The 21546-nt window shown below is 36.9% G+C and overlaps 2 protein-coding genes and 1 long non-coding RNA gene across 3 annotated transcripts; 2 read left to right on the top strand and 1 right to left on the bottom strand.

Moving 5' to 3' along the window:
* The first annotated feature begins 5357 nt into the window (after positions 1-5357).
* LOC110720537 lies at positions 5358-6314 on the top strand. Its single transcript, XM_021899573.1, has 4 exons — positions 5358-5606; positions 5691-5762; positions 5853-6112; positions 6218-6314. The coding sequence occupies exons 1-4, from the start codon at positions 5358-5360 to the stop codon at positions 6312-6314; spliced, it is 678 nt and encodes a 225-aa protein (XP_021755265.1).
* Positions 6315-6443: 129 nt separating this feature from the next.
* Positions 6444-10318, top strand: LOC110720555. Its single transcript, XR_002511338.1, has 4 exons — positions 6444-6561; positions 6661-6846; positions 6942-7386; positions 10049-10318. It is a non-coding gene; the product is annotated as an uncharacterized LOC110720555 (long non-coding RNA).
* Positions 10319-13443: 3125 nt separating this feature from the next.
* Positions 13444-20015, bottom strand: LOC110720562 (DAR GTPase 3, chloroplastic-like). The gene is made up of 9 exons (XM_021899598.1): positions 19654-20015; positions 17185-17319; positions 16924-17040; positions 16687-16830; positions 16526-16612; positions 15219-15334; positions 14642-14823; positions 14261-14318; positions 13444-14106 (listed from the first exon to the last, which is right to left on the bottom strand). Exons 1-9 carry the CDS (start codon positions 19792-19794, stop codon positions 13974-13976), a joined length of 1113 nt encoding a protein of 370 aa, XP_021755290.1. The 5' UTR covers positions 19795-20015; the 3' UTR covers positions 13444-13973.
* Between the last annotated feature and the right edge of the window lie 1531 nt (positions 20016-21546).

Below are 21546 nucleotides of genomic sequence, written 5' to 3'. Positions count from 1 at the left end.
GATATATATGCTATGTACTTTGATTACATAATATATGTTACATTTATCATTGTTTGAAATGTGTTGGTATGTTTAAAGGCAATTTAAAGCGTCAATGGATCGCGTTTGGATGTATGGTAGACGTGATACATTGGAATTTTTTAATGGGGTTCAAGAGTTTTGCAAGAGTGCTTCACAGTATTAGCTTAGAATGGGTATTAATTACCTTTATTGTCCTTGTGTCAATTGTAATAATGTCATAAGGGTCAATAGTGTGGATACCATCATGTGCTCATGTACAATGTCATGGGTTTATGCCTCAATATCATATTTGGGTTTGGCATGGTGAGAAGGGATCGTATAGGGAGAATGTTGTTGGCAATGAGACGCATGTTGAAAGTGCCGAGATTCATGTTGAAGAAGAAAATGGGAGTGATGATGGTGGTGAAGGGGATGACACCGAGGATGGTGGTGGTGATGATCACTTGGATGAGATGATGCGTGATGTTGAAGGTGAATTTGGTGACCGACCTGATGTATTTGAGTCATTATCAGAGGCTACCAAAAAGCCTTTGTATCCCGGGTCCAAAAAATACACAAAACTCTCAGCCGTGCTTACACTATTTAACATTAAGTCTAAGCATAACTAGAGTGACACTAGTTTCACTTCTTTGTTGACTGCGTTATGTGATATGTTGCCAGATGGGAATGAACTTCCTAATTCCTATTATTATGCAAAGAAACTAATGTGTCCATTTGGTTTGGAGTATAAAAAGATACATGCATGTCCTAATGACTGTGTTCTGTATCGAAATGAATATGAAGAGTCGGAGGAGTGTCCACGTTGCGGTAAGTCGCGTTACAAGAGATCAAGCTGCAATGCTGGTAGTAAAGGACCTCCTGCCAAGGTGTTGTGGTATCTTCCTATTATTCCAAGGTTAAAGCGTCTATTTTCAATACCAAAAGACGCCAAGAACCTGAGATGGCATGCTGAGGGAAGAAAGAAAAATGGTTTGTTGAAGCATCCCGCTGACTCTCCACAATGGAAGAACATCGATATGAAGTTTAGGGCATTTGGTGGTGAAGTCAGAAATTTAAGGCTTGGGTTGTGCACGGACGGTATGAATCCATTTGGCACTCTTAGTACTAAACACAGCACATGGCCGGTACTTTTAGTGATTTACAACTTTCCTCCGTGGTTGTGTATGAAACGGAAATATATAATGCTTTCACTTTTGATAACGGGGCCAAGGCAACCTGGAAACGACATTGATGTTTACCTTGAGCCCCTTATTGATGATTTGAGAAAGATGTGGGACGAAGGTGTTACCGTTTATGATGCCCATAAGAACGAGATGTTTCTTTTAAGTGCTGCCCTTATGTGGACCATCAATGATTTTCCTGCATATGGCAATCTGTCCGGGTACAAGAACAAAGGGCATAAAGCATGTCCCATTTGTATTGATGACACACCAAACGTGTACCTTGACCACTATGGCAAAGATGTGTACGTGAGGACCCGAATATTTCTTAGGCGCGATCATCCGTATCATAAGCAGAAAAAGGCCTTCGATGGGAAAGTTGAGGAGGGGGTTGCGCCTAGGCCATTGAGTGGAAAGGAGGTTTATGAGAGAGTGAAGGGTATTCCATGTGTTTTTGGTAAAACAATAAAACCAATTGACCCACACGCTCTCTTTAAAAAGGAATCAATCTTTTGGAAGCTTGAGTACTGGAAAGAACATGATGTTAGACATTGTCTCGATGTGATGCATATAGAGAAGAATGTTTGTGATGCAATTCTGGGGACAATTATGAACATTCCTGGAAAAACGAAGGATGGCAAGAGTGGGCGGTTAGATTTGCAAGAGTGGGGTGTTCGTCCGGAGTTGTGGGTTCAAGCTAAGGTAGGGATGGCGAAGGTTAAGGAAAAGGGAAACGAAGATGGTGGTCAAAACCGTAAGGGGAAGCGCAAGGAAAAGGCCACGGGTATCGCAAAGAAGAAAGGTGATGGAAAAGGAAAGAACCAAAAGGTGTATTTACCTCCAGCTTGCTACACATTATCAAAGGAAGAAAAACGGAGGTTTTGTGCTTGTTTGTATGACATTAAGCTTCCATATGGGTTTTCGTCAAACATGAAAAGGTTTGTTTCCTTAAATGGAGAATTAAAGTTGACAAGTATGAAATCCCATGATTGTCACATGATGATGCAAGTTTTCCTACCGATTGCACTTCGTGGTATTTTACCAAAGCACGTGAGAGAAGTTATAACAAGCCTCTGTGGGTTTTACAATACTATCTGCAGCAAAGTTCTTGATCCCTTTACACTTGATGCTCTCCAGGCGATTGTTGTGGTAACTTTGTGCAAATTTGAGATGTTTTTCCCACCTTCACTTTTTGACATAATGGTGCATTTGATTCTGCATTTGGTTCGTGAGATTAATTTGTGCGGTTTAGTATTTATGAGGTGGTGCTACCCTTTTGAACGACACATGGGTACACTGCAAGATAAAGTAAGAAATTCAGCCCATCCAGAAGGCAGTATGATACAAGGAATTGTGTCCGAGGAGATTGGGAATTTCGTGGCAGAGTATGTTGTCGTTGCCAAACCTATTGGGCTTCCCACTTCCCGACATGAAGGGAGACTTGATGGTCATGGCACAATCGGGTCAAAAAGGATCTGGGCTGCTCGAAATCAAATCATGCAAGCTTACCTATTTGTGCTTCATCATATTGCGGAGGTTCACCCATATTTAGAAGAGCACATGGATAGTTTGCGTGTTGAATATCCATCAAAAGGGGAAAGAGCACTATGCAGTTGCATAATAAGATGTTTTTTAAGTGGTTCCATGATCGTGTGATGCGTCAATTGGATGAGACTGTGTCTGATACAATAAAGTGGCTAGCTTATGGTCCAAAGGAAGATGTTCATTCATTTGAGGGATATGATATAAATGGGTACATATTTTGGACTGAAAGTCGGGATCAGAAATCCTCATCGACTTAAAATAGTGGTGTCACTCTTGTGGCTTCATCAAGAGAGTTTGCAAGTGCGAAGGATACATCACCAGTTGACGCACTATTATCATACTATGGACGAATTCAGGAAATATGGGAACTAGATTACCGTGACTTCAAGGTTGGTCTATTTAAGTGTAAATGGGTCGATAATAATAGGCGCAACGTGAGAAATGATGACTTCACTCTTGTAGATATTGGCCACTTGTGGGATAGTCTTGAACCATTCATCCTTGCATCTCAAGCTAAGCAAGTGTTCTATGTAACTGACCCGTCCGATCCAAGATGGTCCATCGTCCTGGCTGGCAAAAGGAGAATTTTAGGGGTTGGAGAGGTTGAGGACGAGGAAGAATATGATGCATTTGATGATTCTCCCCCTTTCACTGCTCCTACACTTGATGTAGCAACTGATGTAGATGATGATAGATCTTATATTCGATCTGACCACAATCAGGGAATACACGAATGAGGTACTTTTATTAATGCATGTTTTATTTACTAAATATCTTATGCTCCAACAACTTTGTTTATTTCGGGAAGTGTTTTATTTTTTTGTATTTTCAACGTATAAGCATGCAATATGAACTAAATATATGAATTTTTTAGAGGATTATATGTGAATTTGTTATGAAACCAAAGAAGTTGGGTAAGTGTTTGTCTTTCTTCGTGCCTCAGATTTGATTGCCATTACCGATGACTAACAACATGCTTTGCTTGTTTACTGTAGGTGTGCACATATCATGGATCCTGATGAGAACCTTCATTCTGATGAGGATATGGATGATGATGATGGTGACGAGTTGTATGATGTTAATAAGGAGACGGATATGGGGGAACCGGAAGACCAAGCTTATGAAGAGTTCCAACATAAGCTTGATGAATTTGAGCGTATAGCTGAAACTGCCCCACCTATTGATGATAATGTGGTTACCGAAGTTGTAGGTGATTCACATTGTGAAACTCAAATGCAAAGGCAAGTGAAAAAAACCGGTGGTGGAGGAGGGGTAAAGCCACCGGTGAACAGAAGGAGTAGGGGTGCTACTAAAGCTTTCAAGAAACCCGGCGTTCCTATGGTGCTTGAGTTTGATGAGTTAGGTCAACCTACTGGCCAATGGCGCGACAAATTTTCTAGTCAAGTTGGCATTCTAACTCGTAAAATACCAATCACACTTAAGTTTGCAGATATACCTCACGGGTTGCTTCAAACATTTTGGGACGATACTATGGTAAGTATTTATTTCAATCACACTTTTATTTTAAATTCATATATATCTTGGCAAAAAAAAAAAATTGCAAAAACCTCCCCCGGGCCTAACCCGAGGGCTGCAGCCGGTAGCTGCCCGGGGCTGCTGCCTGGGTGCTGCAGCTGCCTGGGCTGCTGCCTAGGTGCTGCAGCTGCCTGGGCAGCAGCCTGGGCTGCTGCAGCTGCCTCGGCTGCTGCCTTGCCTGATTCACGGGGTTTTTTTTTTCCCCATTTTTTTTCATTTTTTTTCTCTTGCCTAACGTGGATGTTTGCGCCAATTACAGAGTATGTTCCATATTCCTGATGAGCCGGCCAAGAGAAAAGTCTTTGAAGCTTTTGTACAAGAGAGATTCAAAAACTTCAAGAGTTACTTGAGGACGAGATGGATCCATAAGAGAAGAAAGAGAAGACCAAAGAAAAATGTGCCTGCAGATGGAGAAGAAGAGAAATACGATAAGAAACCGTGGGATTCATATCCACAAATAACGGTGGATGATTGGGAGAAGTTTGTGGAAAAATCTTCTACTAGGACCGCACTTGTATGTTTTTATTTATCAATAGAGTCGGCTACTCATATTTAGTTTCTTACAATGGCTAATGCTAACATATATTTCTGAATGTGTAGGAAAAAAGTGAACAAGTTAGAATCAATGCCAGAAAGAAATTGTATAACCATCATATGGGTTGTAAGTCCTTTGCGGAGGCAAGACCAAAGTGGGTCAAAGCGGGTCTATACCCCAAATCCATAATGTCATCAACTGATAAACCACTTTCTTCCACGGTCACAACTTTGGTTAATCGTGCAATTGACTGGTGGTGTGCTATGCATGGGATGGACAAGGAAACCGGAAAGTATGTCATGCAACCGGATAAGAAAGTAGTAGCAGATGCACTTGTAAGCAAATTTTTCTACTTATTAATTATATTTCCTTTTCAAGTACATTGTACTTAGATCTGATAAATTTTTGTGTTGTTAAAGCTCGAGCATACTTCGGAAGTGATTGAAGGCAAGCTGACTCCAAGCATCGAACATGATCCTTTCACCTTAGCTTTGGGAAAACCATACCACCCTGGGCGAGTAATTGGTTTTGGCGGGAAACAAATAGGGTGGGAGAAGATGATGGGTTCAGAATACACCAAATCAGCAAAACGCAGATCAAGTGTTAATTCTCCATATCGGATTGATGAGAAGGAAAAGGAATCAATTAAGGCGGAGATACACGTGGAGCTGCAAGAACAGATGCAAAGTCAATTCAATGCCATTCTGAAGCACATGAACTTGCCGCCTTTGCCATTTCCCTCGAGTACCCCAGTAGACTCATGTAGTCACCCAGGAGGCCCCGAGGACGATCCAGTAGTTGAGAGAGAGGTAATTTTAGTACAACTACGAATTATGTCATATGAAGTTCGTATAATGAGGTCGTTTGCATGTTTAATTATTTTACTTTTGCAGGATCCTAGTCCTATGGATGCAGAGTCACTGAAGAGAGCAAATCCGATGCCTGAACCTTTCCCAGATGTTAAGGTGAACTTCACTACGTAATCAGCTTTTCTTATGTTAGGCTTTCGTTTGTTATTTCTTAACTTATGTCCTAACTCCTAACCAAATATGTAGGAAGAGACGCCTTGTGAGCTTCTTCACCCCGGGGAAAACACCGGTGGACAGTTGCAGTTGGTGGGGTATGGTAGTGCACAACCTTTTGACAAGGTCCATTTTAAGTCTAATACTAGCACCCATTACATCTCGGTCGGGATCGATTCTATAGTTGCTGGGTTTAAGGACTTACCACTACCGGTGCCTAAAGAGGAATATGATTTTTTTAAGCTGCGTGACGCGACCAGGAGCTTTGTGCAATGGCCACGTGATCAGTTGAGGTTGGTAGGAGGGGTAAGTACGTAAACACTACTTATATGTAAATACTTGTATGTAACTAGATTAACATTGCTTTATGCAATGACCATGTTCTTTTATGCTACTAGATTACTATGGAAATTCAGTCCGCTAAAAGGAAGAAGGTGGAGAAGCCAAAATCCAAGGAAAAAGGTCCTCCAAAGATGGAACAAGGACAAGTGTTGAATAAGAGTTTGAGAGCTTCATGTACTCCACTCGTAGAAGTCAATGTCCTTAGGTCGCTTTCGAAAGCATGTACTTTTCTTCACAATCGTGTTAGTGAGTTGCCTACGGGTACACATATTCAAGTGAACTTGCCTAAGGCATTGTTCCATTATGATGAGGATGCGATCGCATACATTTCTAGAGAGGATGTGACGGAATTTCTAACCGGTTCCATGCTTAACATTTCCATCATTCAAACTTTCATGAGGTAAATTAACGAGACTATTTCTAAACATATTGTATTTTTGATATTTTCGTACCAAAACAATGCAACTAGTAATTGCTTGCACACATTACTTTCTTGAAGGTCACTACAGGAGCTCCTTGCTAGTAAACCCGATGGTGAAGCAGCAGTTGGGTGGTTATGCCCCGAGCAGACCTCCGTAACCAAATGCTTGCATAACCCTCGTGATGTGATAGATTACCTTGAGCGGGGTATTAGAGAATCAATGCGTGCGGGAAACAAGTTCTTATTAGCCCCTTGTTTTGAGGAGTAAGTTTAAATATGTCACTCTTAATTTGTTTGTTAAGTATAGATGTTGACGCATAACAATTGATGGATTGATATTTGCTTTAATATACATGTAGTCTACATTGGAGCCTTATGGTGATTTGTGTTTCCAATAACACAATCTACTACTTTGACTCGGCTCGTATATGGCCACCAAGGAAGTTGCTAGTGAATAACCTATTGAATAGGTACATACCGCTTCCTATATATTGTTTTGTATCATTACCTAAGTGATTGAGTGGCTATGTTCCTAAATTGTTTGTTATTTATTTTTTTAAAGTGTTATGAAGAAGTTGAATTGTCGTTCGATTGCGGGTCCCACGTGGAAATATGCGAAGGTAAAGCCTTGATATATTGATTTATTTAATAAAATTGCCTTGAGTTATGGCTATGCATGACTATTTTAACTTTGTGTCATGTTAGTATGGGCAACAAGACAACAGCGTTGACTGTGCCCTCCACGTGATGAGGTTTATGCATGACATAGTCAATAGGTGCACTGAAGCCCAACACATTGAGGAGGTACTTGTTTTTACTTTTTTTCGGTTCGATTTCGGGTAAAAGCCGTCCTAAAACTAAGTATAATGCTAATTTGCTATGATTCCAAACATTAGACACCTAAGACTAGTTGTAATTGACATGTTATGATAAAGAAATAGCTCATTAGATAAGAAATGTAGAAATCGGGCAAAGTAGAAGTCAAATAGGCGATTTTGAATAAAAGCCGTCCTAAAACTTAGTTGAATGCTAATTTGCTATGATTTCAAACATTAGACACCTAAGACTAGTTATAATTGACATTTTATGATAAAGAAATAGCTCATTACATAAGAAATGTAGAAATCGGGCAAAGTAGAAGTCAAATAGGCGATTTTGGGTATAAGCCGTCCTAAAACTTAGTTTAATGCTAATTTGCTATGATTTCAAACATTAGACACCTAAGACTAGTTATAATTGACATGTTATGATAAAGAAATAGCTCATTACATAAGAAATGTAGAAATCGGGCAAAGTAGAAGTCAAATAGGCGATTTTGGGTAAAAGTCGTCCTAAAACTTAGTTGAATGCTAATTTGCTATGATTTCAAACATTAGACACCTAAGACTAGTTATAATTGACATGTTATGATAAAAAAAAAATAGCTCATTAGATAAGAAATGTAGAAATCGGGCAAAGTAGAAGTCAAATAGGCGATTTTGTCCAAATACTTAGACACCCAAGACTACTTAATATGGATCTGCTCTAAAGCCATTAGGTCATTTAATACAAAATGCAAAAAATGAGAAAGTGAGCACCCGAGGCAACTGCCTCGGGTTATGCCAGGCAGCTGCAAGCAGCCAGCCACCAAACTGCAACAACTTCCAGGCAGCCGCAGCAGCAACCTAGGCAGCTGCCCAGGCAGCAGCTGCAGCAGCCTAGGAGCTGCCAAGGCAGCTGTTGCTGCAGCCCAGGCAGCACCCTAGGCAGCTGCAGCAGCCGTTCAAGAAACCGAGCCGCTCATGCAATTTTGTGTAATTTTTGCGTACTTGCATTGTTAGTGTATTATGGGCAATGTTTGTGAAAACAAATTCCAAACGAAAAAAAATTTAAAAAATGGGCAAGTAGAAGTGGAATAGGCGATTTTTGGTAAAAGCCGTCCTAAAACTTAGTAGAATGCTAAGTTGCTATGATTTCAAACATTAGACACCTTAGAAAGTTTTATTGACATGTTATGATAGATAAATAGCTCATTAGATAAGAAAAGTAGAAAACGGGCAAAGTAGTAGTGAAATAGGCGATTTCGGGTAAAAGCCGTCCTAAAACTTAGTAGAATGCTAATTTGCTATGATTTCAAACATTAGACACCTAAGACTAGTTGTAATTGACATGTTATGATAGATAAATAGCTCATTAGATAAGAAATGTAGAAAACGGGCAAAGTAGTAGTGAAATAGGCGATTTCGGGTAAAAGCCGTCCTAAAACTTAGTAGAATGCTAATTTGCTATGATTTCAAACAATACACACCTAAGACTAGTTGTAATTGACATGTTATGATAGATAAATAGCTCATTAGATAAGAAATGTAGAAAACGGGCAAAGTAGTAGTGAAATAGGCGATTTCGGGTAAAAGTCGTCCTAAAACTTAGTAAAATGCTAAGTTGCTATGATTTCAAACATTAGACACCTAAGACTAGTTGTAATTGACATGTTATGATAGATAAATAGCTCATTAGATAAGAAATGTAGAAAACGGGCAAAGTAGTACTGAAATAGGCGATTTCGGGTAAAAGCCGTCCTAAAACTTAGTAGAATGCTAATTTGCTATGATTTCAAACATTAGAGACCTAAGACTAGTTGTAATTGACATGTTATGATAGATAAATAGCCTATTAGATAAGAAATGTAGAAAACGGGCAAAGTAGTAACGAAATCGAGCATTTGCTATGATTTCAAACATTAGACACCTAATACTAGTTGTAATTGACATGTTATGATAGATAAATAGCTCATTAGATAAGAAATGTAGAAAACGGGCAAAGTAGTAGTGAAATAGGCGATTTCGGGTAAAAGCCGTCCTAAAACTTAGTAGAATGCTAAGTTGCTATGATTTCAAACATTAGACACCTAAGACTAGTTGTAATTGACATGTTATGATAGATAAATAGCTCATTAGATAAGAAATGTAGAAAACGGGCAAAGTAGTAGTGAAATAGGCGATTTCGGGTAAAAGTCGTCCTAAAACTTAGTAGAATGCTAAGTTGCTATGATTTCAAACAATACACACCTAAGACTAGTTGTAATTGACATGTTATGATAGATAAATATCTCATTAGATAAGAAATGTAGAAAACGGGCAAAGTAGTAGTGAAATAGGCGATTTCGGGTAAAAGCCGTCCTAAAACTTAGTAGAATGCTAAGTTGCTATGATTTCAAACATTACACACCTAAGACTAGTTGTAATAGACATGTTATGATAGAGAAATAGCTCATTAGATAAGAAATGTAGAAATCGGGCAAAGTAGTAGTGAAATAGGCGTTTTTTGGTAAAAGCCGTCCTAAAACTTAGTAGAATGCTAAATCGGGTAAGTTAGAATGATGTTTGAAATATTTAACATATATACATTTTTATTTTTTAATTATTAGTTTGAATTTTATGTAATATGTGAATGATGTTTAATGTTTGGTATTTTTTTCTTTTCAAAGGTTTGTAAGATTCAAAGGGAAGGCCCTTTGACAAAGGAAGAAGTTGATGAAATTCGCGACATGTGGGCTTTTTTTGTGACATTTGATGGCATCTAGGTAGAATATATAATGTATATGTGTTAGTTAAATAATGAATGAGATTGAGTTTTTTTTTTATTTATGAACAATTAATATTTAGTTACTATATCTTTTTTATTTTTATTAAATCCATATGTACATTATATTACTTATTTGTAATTAGTACTATACATTATTTATGAGTTTTATATATGTTATTATTATTATGCATTTTATTGTTATTGAATTATTATTATTCCAAAATTTGTAATATTTTTAATTAATTATTATTAATTATTAATATTAATTAATAATATTAATTAATAATAATATTAATAATAATAATAATTTTTAAAATTACATATTAATGTGCATATCAAAACAGGTCACTAGTAATATTATTATTATTAATTATTATATATATAAAAATAAAAAATAAAAAAATATTACAAATGGGAAGCGGTTTGGCGCCAAAACCGCTTGCCATTTGCACTGGACATAATGTTATTTGAAGTGCAAATGGCAAGCGGTTTTGGCGCCAAACCGCTTGCCATTTCTCCCAAATGGGAAGCGGTTCTGAACCGCTTGCCATTTACATGGCAATTGGCAAGCCCCCTAAACCCATGCGGTTCAGAACCGCTTCCCATTTGGGGTTTTGAACCGCTTCCCATAATGTTTTTTCTACTAGTGCAACTTTCTAACTACCTTGACCACCCTTGAAAACACCAACCGACCACCAACACCACCGCCCAACCACCGCAACTATCACCTAACCACCGAAACTACCTCCCATACGCCTACAAAATCACCGCTCAGACGCCAAAAAACTGCCGGCGTGCTGACGCCACCACCCAGCCACCACCGAAACTACCCAAATCCACCGGAAAAAATACAATCTTCCCCCAAACTACCCAACTCCACTCGAAATAACCCTCAACCACCACATTCACTACCAATTACCCACGAAAATCATCACACCCACCACAATACCACCACAAAAACCCTAATCATCTCAATAAGAAACCATAACCACCCTATAAACAACCTCCAATTACCCAAAAAACAACACATAACACTCTAAAAACATACAACCTTCTAGATCTACCAAAATATTACCTATAAAAAGAGAGAGGGATGAAATCCACCTTTACCCATGGAGTTGGTGTGGCGGACTGGCGGTAGATGAGGGAGGGGTGGCGGTGTTGCAGGGAAAGGGGAGTAGCGTCGCCGGAAGAGAGGTTAGGGGCCGATGAAGGGGGGTAGGGCCGTGGAGGAGCTCTGCGCCGCAGGGGATAGGAGGCGGGATCGGAGTTGATTGTTGCCCTTGTTGGATGTGCAATTATTTTCAACTTTTCATTCCATTTTTTTGAAGTAAACAAACAACCTATAATAAATGAGGAAATTGCTTTCCATTCCCACTCTTTCCCTTTTTTTTAATCATTCCCTTTCCCCTTTGCGAACCAAATGGCCCTAAAGTTTTAGAGTTATAAAGTGTGTATATATATATATATATATTCCCTTAAAATAAAGAAAAGGGTTATCACAAAAGGTTAAAATGAAGATGAGTTGACATAATGACATGCACAAATCAATGTATAAATCTTATCAATATGCATGACTCATTAAGCTTACATCCTAAGCGTTGTGTAACTGGCTTAGCAAAAGTAACTTCTTTTTTTTTTTTGGTATAAATTTCATCTTCATACATTTTAGGATTTTCTTTTTGTTGTGCGTTCCCTTTTATTATTCACCTTGTTTCTTTTCTTTAATTTGTATGACAATTGTGATTTTATTATGACATTTATGAGAATTGTTGTCAGCACTTTCTACTTCCAAGCAACTGGTTAATTCTGCTTTTGGCACGTTTAAAGCTTTGTAGACATGCATTTATAGGAACTAACCACGTAATAATTTGCTTGATTTTGAGGGGTTTATGTAGGAGAATTAAATAAATATAAGAATCTTGCTAACGAACTCTCCCGGGGCGTTGGATAAGCATTTAAAATCTTACCTAAAGTGATATTAATTTGAGAAAGCATGACAAAATCACGCGTCAATCAGTGTAATTAATGTTAGTTTTTATTTAATCTTTCTACTTTTAACTAGCTTATCCAAAGCCCCCGGGGCGTTCGTTAGCATTTTCCTAAATATTATAGTGCAATTCTAAATCAAAGGTAATAAGCTACAATTGAGCTAGTATAAATAAATTAAATTATACACTTAACTAATACTTTCTCCGTCCCTTAATACAAAGTCTCTTTCTAGCATTTATTACTCGCATAATAAATAAAAATAGGCTTTTAATTTAGGGACGGAGAGAGTATAAATATATTCTCATATACCTTTAAAATTCTAAAACTCCATGTGTAGGTTGAGTCCAAGAATGATTTTTCATAGTATTGAACTATTTGGGTGCTTATACATACAATGCAAGCTAAGGATAAATGGTTATTTGCAAAACGAAAAGTGGTTATTAGTGACTTTTTAGGTAATCAGGAAGGATAACTTTTTGTGAGGTAAGCTAAGGCAAAAGGTTGTGATAATAAGTAAAAGCTCACACAATTATTGAGCTTTACACCCAGACAAAAATATCATTACTAGTTTACCTTTGTTGTTTTTATAAATATAATATCGCCATAATCAGTTACATTAATCACCTAAACAAACAGCCACACAGTATAGGAAGACAAGAACCACTAAAACCACCCATAATCCTCACCACCACCCAAAAAAAACCCCACCGCCAGCTATATTTCTGGCAATGACAGCCTTGTTTCCACCGTGCTCATACAATAAGGGAGGAACAAAGGACATATTGGAGGTGTTCTAAACGGAGGGTTGAGAGATATTTATTAAAAGTGTCTCACAGAGGCAGGTTGGTCATTTCATGTGGGATTTAAAATTTGTCATTGTAAATTTAGCGGTACAAAATATAATTTCAATAATAGTATTTTAAAAAAGGTTCAAATGTTTTATTAGGTTGTTAATTAGTTCCATTGAAGCTTCACTTGTACAAAATACACTATCAGTGGTATACAATACAATTTCAGTGGTAGTTATCAAAATCATCAGTGGTAGTTACAAAAATCATAAATGGTACAAAATATAATCTCAATAGTTATGATCTCAATACTTTTCGTCTTTTTTACACGTGAAACTATTTCTGATGAAAAAATGGGCGCCACCCCACCCTTTTTTCACTCTCTTTATCTATCTCTTCCTTTCTCCCTCTACCTAGTACATTTATTATATTATAAATTGAGAAGAGAAGAGAGGATTATAAATTGGAATTGGGGGTTGAAAGTTAACTATTTCAGATTCTTGTCATGTATACAAAGTTTTCAGTAGAAAAACATCGAATTCAATCTTGTGAATTCAGTATTGCTATACCTGGGTAATCAAAACTGCAACCAAATCAAAAGCAGAAAAAATAGTTCTGTATACAAATACAATAGTACAACACATTCGTCACATTGTCTGATTGATTATGCACTAGCAGTCTGCAATATGCTCAAGTGTAATTCTAATAGCGTGTATCTCTTGGGAGTCATGAAATTTACAGGATGGCTACTCCGCTACTCTGTACAGTACCATACAAGATATTCAATATATGAAGAAACAAAGCAGTAATCCATGACAAATGAAATCACTGCAAAGCATTCGACGGCCGCGTTCTTCCCAATAATAGCTGTCAAAACATAGCTCAATCCTCGATGGTTACCCAGCTTGTCCACATATATATCTCCTGGTTAACTGTGGCTGAGTTCACTGCTGAAGATTTTTTAATGAGCAATAACAACAATATATGCAAGAGTACTACTCGCCTTTGAATTCCAATCACTTTTTCTCCATTTTGCTTTCAGTTTCATCAGAAGCTCTCCCTGGGAGGTCTTTCAAGAGAAAACCAGCCAAATTTACCTTTCCGGAAATCTGTAAGGATGCGAAATGAAGCTTGATGAACATCCCCACTAAATAATTTGAGAGCAAGCTTGTGAACAAATCTGCAAAGTAAGAGATATAGAAGACTGACGATCAATATTAAATGATAAAAAATATAACAATATCCTTCAGTCGGAAGAGTGAAAGTTTCAACTTTGTGAAAGACAACGTTTCTCCCATCAACAATTGAAGTCAGACAAGAATTCATGGACATACATTTGACCAGACTGGCCGTCTGTCTCAATCCTGTAGCGATGGTAAAGAGCCTTTGTACCTAAACCAAGAGGCAAATGCTTGAACAATGAGAAAGTTTTATTAAAAAAAAATAGGCTTCTTGCTAAGAATAGTCTTTCGTTCCAGCTTGACTGTCCTCTTACAATATCAACCCATCTTATGACTTTTAAAAATACTTTCAGGTATATTTAAGCAAAAGATTGCGAGGAAAAGGAAAATTTTGATTATTTGAAACTTTTAACTTTTTAGCAGAAATAAAACATCCACTACCGAATACTGACAGTCAAACTAATAAGAAAGGGGATAATATATTTTTTTTATAACCAATTTCCATCTGTAATACATCAAAAGATAGAGTAAAACCTATTGATGGTATCCTCGCCAGCATTTGAACAAGTATTGCCGCAATATCAGTGACATCATATGATCTCTCACCAATATCATCACATATAGCAAGCTTTATAGCAGCTGATTGATCACTGATCCTCATTGGGATTATACCAGGAGAGTCTAACAACTCTAGGTCCTTCCCGAACTTAACCCACCTAACCAAAGAAAAAATGTGAAAAATGAGGAGAATGAGACAAAATTTGAAGACAGCTCCCATTAACTATCATATCTAAAGCTCCATATACAATCAATCAATCAAAGCCTTAATTTCATAAGTGGGTCGGCTACATGAACCAAAAGTATACAAGGAAAAAAAAATATGTATATATAGAAGATCTAACTGAAATCGATTGTGAGAGGTTTGATCACAACCTACTGCTCAAACCAGTTTTCAAGATATAATGTTTAAAAATGATAGTATCATGAATATCTTTTTGTTACCTGTTATCACAAACATGTTCAATCTGCCATAAAGATTTGCAGGACAATAAAGATAAATTTTATAATACTCAGATTAAAGACATGATGAAATTGCAATAAAACCACTTACCTAAGCTGTCGAGTAACACCTGGTCGAGGAGCTGCAGGACACATTCGGCGCTTTAATAAACGATTAATTAATGATGATTTACCAACATTTGGATACCCCACAATTCCAGCACGAACCTATTTGATAAAGTCATCATGAAATTCAGTACGACCAAGTTAAACATATCATGTATACATACTCTCAGAGCCATGAGGAAACAGTAAATTTGCAAGATTAGAATAACAATGTCCCAACTTTCACCAGCTCGCGAAAGTCTTGTTAAAAACTAGAAAAACTCTTATTCATTTCCAATCTTTCTTTCAGCATTGGAGAATCTCTTCAAAGAAATCAGGGAATAAGGAAGAAGAATGAGCACAACGTACAAGATCTTATCAAACCTAAAGTTATTTATCTTCAGGCTTCAGCCTCATGTTTCAAATAATTTTAGCCACTGAAGTTTCAGCACTATCCCTAATTCCTTATCCTAGATTTTTGGTCATACCTAATTACTTAATCTGAATATTAATATTGTTACATCAGAGAGCATCCTATCAAGCCATTTATTCACCTGCTATCCTACACAGAGCAGATTTCCCCAAGTCATAATACCATATTCTAATATCTTAGCTATGTTCTAAGAAATGAGATATGTCTTTTCTTCTGCACCACCTTCCAAAATACTCAATAAAGGTAAGACCACACACCTAGGTCAAGAACATTGAGGGTTTAACCTTTAAGCACTCATACAGCCGCCCATTCAATCAAAAGCTATATAAGGAAATTTCGTTTTTCACTGTGACAAACAAATCCCAAAAGATAAAGAATTTTTTACCCATCCAGTTTTGTATTCCAAGTAGAATCTTTCTATGTTTGTTTTAACATTTGAAACTTTCACTTAAAGAATGTTCCCTTACACTAGAGTTTCTGGTCACACTTAACAATTTCTTTCATTGAGGAAAAGGAGGTTAAAAAGACATAAAAAATGGGAACATAACTATGCACAGAAACAAGCTTTACTTCCTTACAGAAAAAAAAAATAGCCAAAAATTCTATGTCGGATGTTATCTTGGAAACTAATTGATGATTTTCTGAAAAAAACAATGCAAGCATTTTAAATGATTGATGTAAGTATCATCAAAATAACATTGTAGCTTCATCAAATTCCAAAGAACAGAAAGGGTCATTCTTCAGCAACAAAGAGGGAGAGATTTAAATTTATGAGGCAATAAGTATCTCGTGAAAAAGACACATGCCACTCAGAGAAGGAAAGCCTGGAATTGTAATATGACATCAAATATAAAAGCACACAAGAAAGTTCAACAACTTACAGCACGAGGAAGTAGCCCCCTGGCCCGTCGTTTGACATTCACATCATCAGCAAGTGATTTTGCCAGTCGGCTCAATTTCATGCTTCCCTGTATGAAGTCAATGACAAGATCAGCATTTTCTGTGTTCAGAACCAGATCCTTAAGAAGGGTCGATCATATACCATTCCAAGTTGACCATTAGAGAATACAACTCTTATTCCCTGCTTTGCAAAATAGGCTGCCCAAGCATTTCGGTCTGGCGTGGATATCATGTCTTCTCTGTTCAAAACTATAATACGTTTGCGGTTACCAATCCATAGATCCATCTGAGGATAACACCAATCATCAAGTACAAACATAATAATACACACTTTAAGTTTAAATTAATGAATATAAGTCATACATCAGAGATAATCTACCTGGGGATGACTTGTTGACATTGGGATTCTGGCATCTCGTACCTCTACCACGACATCCATCAGTTTGAGTTGCTCTTTTAGCTCTCTTTCTGTTTTAGCTATGTGACCAGGGTACCACTGTTGAATTGGAAGGAAGCGATTACCAGACAATAAACCAGAAAGCCAAAGCTAATAGCTACAGTGTGAGAAAATTTTAAAATTTACACCTATATAATATACTTCTTGTTGCAGCTTATGAAGATAATTTCTCTGAGCACATACCTGAACAGGGCGCAGTGCCTTAATCCAGTGATGAAGATCTTTATCCAAATCAAACCAGTCATCCTCAACCTTTCTGCTGTCAAGTATGCTGCAACCAGTTCCATGTATATACGAACTTGAGCTCCCACCAACAATCTGCAAGTTTCCATCAGATACAAAAAAAAAAAAAAAAAAAAAAAAATACATAAAATAATCTTATCTATAAACTTGAGCAAAAATCCAATCTAAAGATTTTTCACAAAGTTGAAGGGGAAATTCCATAGGACTGCCATAAAACCAGTGTTGCTTTATGGTACAGAATGTTGGGATTGTAAGACGGAGGACATTGAAAAGATGGAGGCTACACAAATGGGCATGTTAAGAAGGATGTGCGAGAACAATATAAGAGATAGAATCAGAAATGAAATTATTCGCAAGAAAGTGGGTGTTGCAGGCATTGCAAACAAACTAAGGAAAATCGCCTACGTTGGTTCGGGCATGTAAGACGGAGACCCCAGGGTGCACCGGTACATAGAGTGGAAGAGTGGGATCATGGAGAGGTTAAACAAGGTAAAGGAAGATCTTTTATAGCGTGGACTCGCTGAAATTTTATTGCCTCTCTTTCCAATATCAAAAGTTAAGTCACACACTCCCTCTCATTCAATTTAAAAATTCCTTCACTATCTCCCATCACATCTACAATTCTATTAAAAAAAATTTGGAAGTACAATTCTATTAATAAAGTCACCTAAAACTCTGTGCAAACCTTCCTGCAATGACTATATTGAGATAGAGGTATTTATATAAACCAAGCTCTTTCAAACAATAAGATCACAGTAAACATATTAAGGCGAAGGCTAGATTAAGAGTATACTACATAAAGTAGGGTGGAAAGTTAAGTTACAAAGAAACAAAGGATGGTTTCAAAGTAAATTATAGAATTTGAGAATAAAAAATTAAATAGTGCTGCATGACAGCATTACTGAGTCTTTCTCTTTCCAGTAGCAAGGCTCCTTCAAGGGAAGAGAATGTTCTCAATGGAACAAATCAAATAGACCATCACAGAAAGAAAAACTTACACCACCTTCCCTACAGTAGATTTCCCTTATTGAGAGTGTTATATTATCACAGTTTTGGTGCCACGTTCAAAAACTGCAATTTTGTCGTCTTTGTTTCTATTTTCTCTCCTCTTTTTGCTTCAGGAAGCAGTTTTCTAGGATTCTCATAAACTATATAGGCTAGTTATATGGAAGCTTGTCCCCCTAATAGTTCATAATTAACACTGGCACTATGCAATAGCGGACAGTCTGAATAGCATCAGTAAATCCCATCAACCTTTGCCTTCTGGAGGCAATTCCTTAAAGCCTCAAAGTGAATTACAACCATAATTTATATTGCAACTTATACAACCATACAGCGCACAGCACAATAGATCTCATAACAATCAGAATTTTTCATCATTTCCTATTTTGAAGACCTCACTCTATTGAACATCAATTTCAGCAATCCAATGATGCAAATAACATATGCCTCCGACATTAGTTAATCAGCTAGCAGCAGCTACCTCTTCTTTAATACAGCCACAAAGTAAAATGAGCTAGTGAAATCTTCAGGAATACTTTAATTAGAGAACCAACAACCAGACCAGCACCAGAACCATATCAAAACAAAATAATAGTACCAATTGTGTGTTTTATATTGCAAAGAAATATCTAAAGAAACAACAATCAGAATACCATAACATAAGCCTCAAAACACGAGATAGCGATAAAATTTAAGCGGTATGCAACATCAGACTGAAACACAACAAGGGCTTATGTTGTATGAACCACACCTTGACAAACCATTTCTCCAAACACGAGAGATTGTTCTCATAAGTCCATTACCATAAAGCAACCCATTAAGGCAAATTATACCTTAAAACCCTAAAATCCCAACTTTATCAGCCCTTAGTTATCAACAGGACAATATAAAACAACCACAAATTTGTCCACTATCTATAATCGCATTTTGACAACAAAGAACAAGAACTGATAGAAGGTAACATACATATCATCCTAATTGCACCTAACACAAGCTAAAGCTAATGTGTGTTAATTGGCATATACACAGTTCAATAAAGCAATCTGGTCAGATGTTCGGTCCGGTTACAGTCATGTTGGCAACTTGGCCCAAGCCATGTCCAGTCAAGTAAGTTGGTCGAGTCGGGTCAGTTTTTCACACCTCTATGGGTCAATAGATAATGCCCTCCATTAATAATCAAATATTAAGTTGTACAGAACCACATTCAAAACTAATTACAGCCACTTAATGGAATTTCTCTAAATTGTGTTGGCAACTTAGCACTAAAATCAATACAATAACACAACAACTGAGCATAACAGAAGAATCAATACGAAAAATTGGTAAATACCCATTGAAGGAATTGAGACAATGAAATTGATTCTGAAGAAATTGTATAGTAGACATTATCCAATAAAAAAGACAAACCTGAATAGTGGATGAGGACTGCAGATGAGTTGAGGCGGAAGCTGCAAGTGAGCGTCTTTCATTAAGAGGATGTTGATGTTGCCATAGACAATTGTTTGGTAAAGAATTTGGAAAGCAAACCCCAGAAATTTGTACTGCCATTACAATGTTTGAGTGAGATACTCAGATGAGGGTTCTAAACTTCTAACCAGTTATCTACACTTTTTCTCTGTTTTTTTTTTTTTTCCTTTTTTAGATTTTAAAAATTGTTAAAATATACGGTATGACATTTAGCGGTCTTTAAAAAATAAAACGATTTTTAATTACCCAAAAGTAATACATTCATAATGTCAGTATCAATCCCCCCCCCCAAAAAAAAAAAAAAAAAAAAAAAAAAATTGAAGTAATGTAATACTCCCTTCGTTTTTAAATACTTGTTCTACTTTCCTTTTCCGCCGTTTTTAAATACTTGCTTCATTTCTTTTTTTGGAAAGTTTTTACAATATTTAATTCATTTCTCACACTTGATAGACCCAACATAATATTCTCTCTCATCATATTCTTCCACTATTTTTGCTTTTTACAATTTTTTATTTTCTCGACTACCCCACTACCTCCATATTTTATTACTTTCTCCAATTTTTCCTAAAACTCCGCGCATGGAGAAATGGATCAAGTATTTAAAAACGGAGGGAGTATCACACTTGGGAAATTTCTCTCTATAAGAATAATTGTACTCCCTCCGATTTATTTTTAAATGTTACACTTATCAAATGCGGCTTTTTTTTTAGTGTTACACTTCCTTCTATTGCAAATAACTACATTTGAACAGTATATTTTTCCTCTCTCATGCTCTCCAGTCTCCACCCAAACTAACTATAACCTTTTTTTTATCTTATCTAATTCCTCACACATCCGTTATTTTTAAATAAATTATTAACCTCGGTATCTTTTTGTTACAATTTTTTTACTCGAACTACCCCAATTACCCCAATTACCTCTTCTTATATTTAAGTCATATATTAAATTGCTTAAACAATGTATCGCTCAAAATATAACACTTAAACTAGACAGAGCGAGTAATTATTTTTTAAGACATGAGCTTATTGCCACGGTCTAACTGTTTTAGCACCGGATCGTGTGGCGCACTCTTGCCCTTTGGTTAGAAGGGCGTAAGTCTTTGTGTGATCGATGCTTGTGAGGACCAAGCAACACAAGCAGGCAATTGTACCACAAGGTCGCTCACGTCTATTGGTGACGGAGTGCGGGTGATCAGGGCTTGAAAAAGCGGACAAGTCAAAGTGTTCGCAAGTGAGTTCGAGCTAGGATCTTATAACATTTAATGAGTTGGGAGGGAAGCTATTATGCAAGTAAGACACAAAGGGCCTATTCTGATTCACTAAAATAAGTTGAACTGAAGTGAACTGAACTGAATTGAACTGATTGGAGCCGAACTGAACTATATAGAGCTGAAATGAATTGTTTATGAGAGACAGAAATTAGAAACTGAACTGAAATAAACTGATTGGAGCTGAACTGAACTGAAATTAAGCCGCTTAAGAGAACAAGCCCAAAATTTGTAAAGGTCTAACAACATACAAGCATAATAGCAAAGCAACGCTGGTAGAAGGCTTTAGGATTTCATACAATCACTTGCCCTCTAAAGAGCTTAAATTTGAATTATATAGAAATTCTAGTGAACACTGCAACAGAATTAACACAATAATTGCGCCTAAAGCTTAGAAAACTTAAAGAAAAGTATAGGACAGCAATAGAAAGGCATTTAATACATACAAAGATAGTTGGATTCTAACATTTTTTCCCCCACTTAAGCTGTCAACGTCTTTGTCGACTGACAAGGATTACAATCTAAAATAAAAAGATTTTTGTTATTTTGAGTCTCTGGTGTGCCGT

Source organism: Chenopodium quinoa, unplaced genomic scaffold (assembly GCF_001683475.1).
Source record: "Chenopodium quinoa cultivar QQ74 unplaced genomic scaffold, ASM168347v1, whole genome shotgun sequence".
In the NCBI taxonomy this organism is placed as follows: domain Eukaryota; kingdom Viridiplantae; phylum Streptophyta; class Magnoliopsida; order Caryophyllales; family Amaranthaceae; genus Chenopodium; species Chenopodium quinoa.
The sequence above is the reverse complement of the archived record's forward strand: the minus strand, read 5'-3'. Positions and strand labels throughout refer to the sequence as shown.

Coding starts and splice junctions, on each gene's coding strand:
- LOC110720537 (XM_021899573.1), top strand. CDS start 5,358: ATGGGTTCAGAATACACCAAATCAGCAAAACGCAGATCAAGTGTTAAT. Junction 5,607..5,690: donor ATCCAGTAGTTGAGAGAGAG/GTAATTTTAGTA, acceptor TTACTTTTGCAG/GATCCTAGTCCTATGGATGC. Junction 5,763..5,852: donor AACCTTTCCCAGATGTTAAG/GTGAACTTCACT, acceptor CCAAATATGTAG/GAAGAGACGCCTTGTGAGCT.
- LOC110720562 (XM_021899598.1), bottom strand. CDS start 19,794: ATGGCAGTACAAATTTCTGGGGTTTGCTTTCCAAATTCTTTACCAAAC. Junction 16,613..16,686: donor CTAATGGTCAACTTGGAATG/GTATATGATCGA, acceptor GACTTCATACAG/GGAAGCATGAAATTGAGCCG. Junction 14,824..15,218: donor GGTGTTACTCGACAGCTTAG/GTAAGTGGTTTT, acceptor TTCTTTGGTTAG/GTGGGTTAAGTTCGGGAAGG.